The 8,021-nt window shown below is 37.6% G+C and overlaps 1 protein-coding gene across 34 annotated transcripts in view; it reads right to left on the bottom strand.

Annotated features, from left to right (window-relative positions):
* The window catches only part of LOC109461801 (leucine-rich repeat flightless-interacting protein 2-like), a 55,566-nt gene that overhangs the window by 20,962 nt on the left and 26,583 nt on the right, over nt 1–8,021 (bottom strand). For 24 of the 34 annotated variants that reach the window (XM_019758215.1, XM_019758236.1, XM_019758207.1 and 21 more), the window contains exons 3-13: nt 7,241–7,321; nt 6,772–6,819; nt 6,539–6,568; nt 6,121–6,156; nt 4,220–4,270; nt 3,907–3,939; nt 3,536–3,580; nt 2,709–2,753; nt 2,115–2,153; nt 1,252–1,311; nt 512–550 (exon numbers count right to left, since the gene is read on the bottom strand). In XM_019758215.1, coding sequence (XP_019613774.1) covers nt 512–550; nt 1,252–1,311; nt 2,115–2,153; nt 2,709–2,753; nt 3,536–3,580; nt 3,907–3,939; nt 4,220–4,270; nt 6,121–6,156; nt 6,539–6,568; nt 6,772–6,819; nt 7,241–7,321 — 507 coding nt within the window. Of the gene's footprint in view, nt 1–511; nt 551–1,251; nt 1,312–2,114; nt 2,154–2,708; nt 2,754–3,535; nt 3,581–3,906; nt 3,940–4,219; nt 4,271–4,900; nt 5,013–6,120; nt 6,157–6,538; nt 6,569–6,771; nt 6,820–7,240; nt 7,322–8,021 lie in introns of those variants that run through there. The other 10 variants (XM_019758240.1, XM_019758238.1, XM_019758241.1 and 7 more) reach the window with 8 other exon arrangements.

Genomic DNA, 8,021 nt, shown 5'->3' with positions numbered 1-8,021 from the left:
CCACCGAAAACCTGGTCTGAACGCTAAGGGTTTATTGAACCGGTTTTTGCGTCATAATTCTGGGGTCACGGGGTCAGCATTCTGGCCGTGTGCGACCTCCAAGCTTTTTTGATCGCGCTGTTTAGACCGTTTCCACTGTTTTTCCACGGTTTCTCCATGGAGGTAAAAGAGCCTTTTTTCTACCTCCATGGTTTCTCTTCATTTATACGATGGAATCATCCAACGCAACCTGGTCGGTGGACGAGACGCTCCCGATACGTATTTTTGGAGAGCAGGAGTTGATCGCCGAATTCGAAAAAGCTGGGGGGAGGGCTCTATTGAGGTCTCTACCGAAACAAAAATGTTGGAGGAGCCTGGTAATGGCCGATTAACCGGATATTCGCTGGACAGGGTTTTTGAAAAACCGATTTGTAAGTCTGGTGTGAACGCGACGGGTTTTTGTCGGGTTAATTATTTAGCGGTTTCAACCGGTTTATATAAGTCTGGTATGAACAGGGTCATAGGTACCAACCGAACTACTGCGGTCACTCCGCCGGGACGAGAGATCTTCCTGTGTTTGGAAGAATAGTGCAGGCAATCAGCAAATGGCTGGGCTCACATGGACACACGTATCTGTATGACTCTTCCCTTACTCTACATGCTCGCACAATCATACTGTGATCTTCTCAACACTTATAACAAGCTTCTAAAAGGATATCCCCCAATACTTGTTGTTGGTATGCTTAAAATGATACAGTCATGCTAAATTTAAGACCAATTCACAGACAATTCTATCCACAAGAGAACATGCTGACAGGACAGTGACAGAGACGACAAGACAGTACACTTACTTCTTATTGATTAAAGAAAAGTTTGTTATAACTTAAGTGCTAAAGAGACAGGACTTGAATGGCTGATAATATAGACTAACCAGCTGCTCACTGTTGTAAGTAGTAAAATACTGAAGACAGGCTGACAAACTAACCAGTGTTTGTACTGTTGAGAAGTGAGCATGCTTTAAATATAATGTGCTCTACTGTGACTTGAAGGTATAACGTGACACAGCTATAGTATTAAAGTAGGTGGGTACGTGGTAATTATAACAAGTTACAGAATACACGTATACATGTACAAGGACAACCAGCTACACTACCATGACTGGGCCATGCTGCTAGAGTCATGTAGACTTTGTAGCTACTCATGCTTGTAACGTGTGGACATAAGACACGGCTGGTAAAGCTAACGACAAAACGGCACGGCTAGAATACGAACCGCGCTGCCCCAACGCTGCACAGGGGGGATCTGTGAGGCAGAGGAGTATGCATCCCAGGGCTGCAAAGGCATGGATTGGAACATCGTCAGCATCACAAGTCACACAACATAACCGGAGGGAAATCCACTGATAAAAGTCGTTTTAAAGGCATCCAATGTGATTTCAGGGCAGCAAAACTGGAAATATCCTGAATAAGGCAATCTTTGTGATATTGACACGATACTGCTTCACATTAGCACATTTGAATCAGTATTTCATATGTTGGGCTTTTAAAACTACAGAAACATGCCTCAAGATGAGTCTTTTATTTAATGGTTGGTTTCCTAAAAATCAGCCCAGGGCCCTTCCAGTAACCATTTTCCATCTGATAGATCTGATGATCAGAATTTTGGGTATTTTTGCTCCATGAGGGTCGATATACATTGAGATAGCGTGGTTTCGACTCAGTATGTAGATAAGTGACTAGAATATTGGCTTTGAAACATCACGTTTTCAAGCCTTAAAAACTGCACTGGATACCTTTAAAAAAGAAAACATGTAGCACTCCATAGCTCATGTTGTGGAACCTTGTTGAATCAACAATAGATCAGAGGGCTTGGCTAGAAATAACAGGGATAAGGTAACATATCTAATGTTATAATGGTATAAGGCTTGGCTAGCCTAAATCATTTGTTATAATACATATCAGTTCTTGGTCAAGTGCATGTAGGACTGTAACAGAGATCATTTTTCACATTCTCTATATGGTACACTGTCGGATAAGTGTCAAAGTCAGCATGCTTGTAGAATAAAACACAACATTAACAGTTGATATTAATGTTTTATGTATCATCACGATAAACTACGTATGTCCAAGCCGTACCCTATTCCGGGCTCCCTTCCACGAAAATATATCAGAGGCCTGAAAAAAAAAATTGAGGTTTAGAAAGAAATGCTGCACAAGGAATGGATTAATGGTTAATGTGCAAACGTTTCCAGTGATCATGCACACACCAACACACCGGTGTTCACCTGAAAATCTGTTAGAGATGAAAAAACTTAAGGCAAAAAATGAAAGATATCAATATAGACATACAATAGGTACAATTAGTTATCATGCTGGCAAACATGTATACTATAATTGTACTTGAAGTCAAGCACAAGTATACTTCTGCAAAACTGTATGTTCACTGTTAGTACACGTACATCATGAATGATCAGAAAATATGACCAGATATAAAATATTATCAAAATGGTCCCTTTCCTTATGTGAAGACTTTTGAGTATTCATAAGACTTGATATGACTCAGAATACATCCACTTGAAGGGAATCTTAAAGATATTTTTAACCAGTGTCTGTACATGCCACTCTTTATACTGCGATGTAAAATTCAGACACACAGTCATGCTAGTGTTACTGTAAGTTAGTGTAACTGTTACTACTAGCACACAGCACTGTTCATTCTCTAGAACTCACTGCACTTGTTGTTCTGGGTGCCGGTTCCTTGTACACTTTAAGGTACTACAGTAAAGAAATGACAGAATCCTAAGATCAGAACTACATGACTTAACACGAGTCAACAGAGTGACTTTGGAGTTAGGATGTCGAGAAAATTCTCAGACATAAAAAAAAACTGAGAAAGGCAATAGATTTGAAGAACGAAGTTTGCTAGTAAAAGAAGAGATGTATATAATCAAAGCAGGTTATTACGAGTGAAAAGTATGCCAGCAAGAATGAAATTGCTTAGGAGATGTACAACATGAGTTTTGGAGAAATCAACATATTACAGAACTTCCACATTCAATGTGTAAGTCTGTGTGTGACAGTCATATTTCCAAAATTTGACAAAACTGCCAGGAGCTTTCCAGGGCCAAAATGTTGTGTTTCCTGTTTCCTGACTGACCCCAGAAAAAACTGCCAACCCTAGCCTTTTTTGGGAGGTGGACCCCTGCAAGGGACATACATTTTTTTAACTGATTGACCATTTCTAGCTCCTTGATCTGACACCTGAGTGATGAAACGTTGTACAATCGGTTTTCCAACATTGACATTGAAAATATAAGTGTCCTCATTCAAGTTTTCCTTTGTTAAACTGTATTGTATAAGTTGGGATCATTGTACTACTAGGGATCATTGTGAAAGTGTAAAAAAAAGAAAGAAAAAAAGATAATCCCTACCTACCGACCCTAATTTTTTCAGGACTGAAACAGGAAACACAACATTATTTTCCTAGGCCCAATCAGTTTTTTTTAAAGTTGTACAACTCCTCTAACTGTTAGGAAAGTTGAGCAGTGAGTACCGACCCCCTGTCCCCCTCGCCATGACACCTCTGAACGCACATCCCAATCCTACAACACCGCAGCAGGTGGAGACAAAGCAGGGTGAGAACACATGGCAGGGTGAAACTTTTGGCACCGCCCCAGAGGCAGTGCCAAAATGTGGGGGGAAAAGACTGGGCTAAAGTAAGAAAACATCACAATGTTTCATTGTTAATGAATGAAAGTTTCGCTACATATAATTTATTAAAGAATCTACACGTCTACCAACAACAGTTCAATTGTTTTCTATGTTTCTACAGAATCATACTAAACTTGATGAAGCTACATGTATGTCTGCATGTTTGAGTACTTTTTTTCAAGAATCATGAATTTATTAATATTCATGCAAAACCTACATCGTTATCTCTGGCTGAGGAATAAGCAGAGTCCTACAGTAGACAGAAAAGAAGAGAAGATTTGAGACATGCTGAAAAGGAAAAATCATTTTCATGACAAAATTGGAAACAAAACAGAAATCAAGAACAAAGAGAAACAGGACAGATAAAAAGATGTTGAATTGAAATTCAGACACATTATGATTGAATATCTACAGTAATACTTACTGTAACTTTTTGATCATTTCTTTGAGGAAAAACATGAAAATCAAGAAGGAACAAAAAGGTACAAAACAGAAAGAAAGAAAGGATAAGCAAGCTTGGTTTTACCAACCCGATATCCACCTCCACGGCTACTGCTGCCTTCATACAGGCTAGCTGACGTCTGTTTAGGATGAGATAAACCCATCGTTTACTAATTACACAAAGAATTCAAAGCTACATAGACACATTAGAACATGACTGCAGTACACTGAAACAGTAATTCTTTCTGTTTCCTTGTTCGATAAACATCTGCTGTTGGCCACCACACAAAAAGAGTGCATGTCATAGTCTTCTGACTGTCAATAGTCTTTAGAATCAAGGAAAATATCAATCAATATCTTCATAGGCATTGGATTGCTATGCCTATACAGATACGTTTCTGATAATATGCTATCTTGCTGAGCTTTTTGTGCCCCGATGACTGTATATTGATTCACAACAGATGTTTGTTGACGTACAATATAATTTTAACCTGCAATGAGGTACACCGTCACGTATGGTGCAGTATGTATAACAATAATATATTGGTACACTTCATTTCAAACTTTAAAGTCAATGTCACATTTTATGTGGTATTAGTCTTAGATTTATGATAAATTATTGAAGCAGCTTACATTTATACTTAACTGATGATGACAAAGGAAATTACTTGTTAATTCTGTATATTGGGAGTATGTGCTGCTCTTTTGTAAGTTTAACAAGGTAAAAGTTATGTTCTGAGTTATTTTACATGATCACACTCTCTACACACCTGCCTCCTTGGGGTTGAATTGTAGACATAATCTGAGGCTGCCTGTATACAATAAATATGGGGGAACCATTCCATTCATATATACATGTTTAACACTACAGCAGAGTTCTGCAGAAATTGAATACTCAGATCATGCACACACCAAGGAGGGCCTGCAAGGGGGGGTAGTGATTACGAATTACGCAAAATTTTCGCCGCCTATTACGAATTACGTTAAAGTTTCAGAGCTGATTACGACTTTACGATTTGCGGCTAATGTCCAATAAAATTATTACGAATTACGTTGATTTTTGCAGAGGCTGCCTACAAATTACGAAGTCTAAAACGGCCTGATTACGCCTTACGAAAAAGGGCTTGCAGGCCCTCACCAAGGGAAGACACTGCATGGTCCTGACATTGCATTCCACAACTTCAACATAATTCTGTACACATACATCTAAACTACTGCCTACAATAGTCAAACATACATATGTATGCTTTTAAAACAAGAATAAGCACTAGTTCTAGTTTTAATTTAAAAAAAACTCATCTAATGCAGATTTTGGTATGGAGGCATTTAGTGTACATGTGCAAGCTAAACACCATTCATGCAGCTACAATTTGTGACTTTAAATTGAGTTAAGTTAATGATAAAAACGGCATACTGGTGGTACTTTATATTTTCCTAACAGTCATATTAAAAACTGTACAAACGCATCACTATATGAGGTTAGACTCAGTCCTGATTTAAGTGTACTTAATTAATGACAGCACGAAATTAATGATTGATAATTACAAGTTGATCACAACTTATGAAGCCATGAAATCATGATTTAGACTTTACATTAATTTTTCACAGTGCTTGAGACTATGTATGGGCATCTATTTTGTCTGTCTGACAGGCTGTCTTTGAATTCTGTGTCATCAAAATGTTATAACATACTGATTAAGACTGTTTATACTGTTTAGTGTTTATCAAAATGTTACATTTTCAATGAGAAATGGGAATATTACTAAGAACTTTTGTACCTGCAATATTATGACACAGATTCAGAGAAGACTGTCTTTGTATGTGTTAAAACATTATAAAAAGACATGGCTGATTTAGTTAGTCTCATGCAATGAAATATTATATTATATTTGACTGACAGTTAATTTTATGGTATTTTTTTCCCTATGGACACATCACACCACAGCAAGTTGATGTTATATATTTTGTTTTTGTGTGTATATATACCAACCGAAACACTGTGTCGAGAGGATAGCGCGGATGATCTCTATTATATGGGAGGAAGGCAAGAGCAAGGTGGAAGTTATATATGGTACATCAGGAACAGAGGTCAGACTTAGAAATGCAATGCACACTGCATCAGCTAGGAGGCGCTGCACATTCAATGCTGGGACAAGAATGTTTTCCAGCACACAAAAAAAAGCTCCATTTTTGATACCTGATTATTTTGCATATCCTTACTTGTGGAATAATGTGTAATAATACCAAGGAGGTTCCTCTGACTTCCTTGATGATACATGCCATTACTTATTTAGGCCATAGCATACATGTACAGCTTGCATGTATTGCTTTAAAAGGGACAAGAAAGAATGTAAAGCAAAAGGCAACAAAAACATGAAAGATTTAAGAGCATGGACAATATTACTGACCCCGCTTCGCATGGAGTAAACATCTGACCCCTGAGAAAAACAAAAACATAAACACAGTATATGTATATGTGAATAAGGTAAATTATAAGTGTGAAGAAGTGTTCATATGTAGCATGTAGTTGAAATTGAACATTAGATTTAATGACAAGGTGAATTCAAGGAAAGCTATCATTTATAAAATCAGATAGAAACAGAGGAAAAAAAAAGCACAGAAACAGAAGAAAAGTACAAACCGCAGAGCTGTATTTGCTGGACGGAGGTCTGGTCACAAAATCCCACGTCTACAAGATTACAAGAAGTGGGAAACACAGAAAAGAGAAATAAAGATATACATAAGACAAAAGAAATACACAAAAATAGGGAAACACTAAAGAAACACTTCATTTGCAGTACGGCTCACTGCTAGCATATATATATATTTCTTTTGAGACTTTGTGTGTGGATGTTTTCAGAAAATAGGTATCATATTTGAAGAAGTTTATCTTTTTTGCACTCATAGGTTACTAAGTTAACTCACTTCAGTTACATCTAAAACTAGAAACAGGAAAAACATTTTTGATAAAACTTTTAAAAGGTATTCTATTACATTCTTCTTGAGCTATGCATGGCTTTTGCTGAACATGACCAAAGCATGGCACACATGCTAGTCAAGGGCAATGTGACTGTTGTGGGAAGAAATGATTTTGCAAGCACAAAACTCACAGACGCAGCACCAGAGGAAGTGGTCGGTCTTCTAGTAAAGATCTCAGAACCAGTCACGGGACCGCGGTCAAAGAAAGATTTCTGTTGAGGATGGTGTGTGTAAGACCAGCGGTGAGAAGAAAGTTAGAGAAAAAGCAGTACAGAAAGGTTACATGGTGAAGAATGTAGAAAATATGTCAACTGAATTGTTATTTGTAGCAGAGGATATTAGCAATAAAATAAACTCTGGTAGCAACAAGGTGTTGCGTTATGTCTGTATGATTTCAAAATGTCATGAAAAATATTGATTATTTGAGTCCTCAGTAATGAGTTATGATATTGCAAAGCAAACAAAGATGTGCATCACTGTTGATGGGTAGAAGTATTATGTCTTCATCACTATACAATGGTAGAAATTCTTTCAATATTCTGCAATATTGTGCAATTCATAGAATACACTCTTTGCAAAGACACAAGCCTCCATACTACAACCTTCTCAACCCAATAATAGTAATAATTTGCAAAATTGCTGAATGTATTATTTTTCTTTTGCAATTTTGAAAATCTCTCTGCAAAATGCAGATGGGTATTTCAAACACTGTTAAAACACAAAATGTAGCAGGCTCCCTCTAAATATCTCTGTTCTAGGTTATACCTGAAATGTAGAACACTTGGGTGATTAGCAACCTGAGTGGACAATAAACAGAGCAGGTCAACACTGGCAACAAACCTACAGCCTTCCTCCTGCTGGTAAAGTGGCTGTTGATGGAGCAAAACTGGATCTGGGCAGCCAGATGGGGAG

The sequence above is a fragment of the Branchiostoma belcheri genome, unplaced genomic scaffold (genome assembly GCF_001625305.1).
Source record: "Branchiostoma belcheri isolate BF01 breed outbred unplaced genomic scaffold, Haploidv18h27 scaffold96, whole genome shotgun sequence".
NCBI lineage: Eukaryota > Metazoa > Chordata > Leptocardii > Amphioxiformes > Branchiostomatidae > Branchiostoma > Branchiostoma belcheri.
The sequence above is the reverse complement of the archived record's forward strand: the minus strand, read 5'-3'. Positions and strand labels throughout refer to the sequence as shown.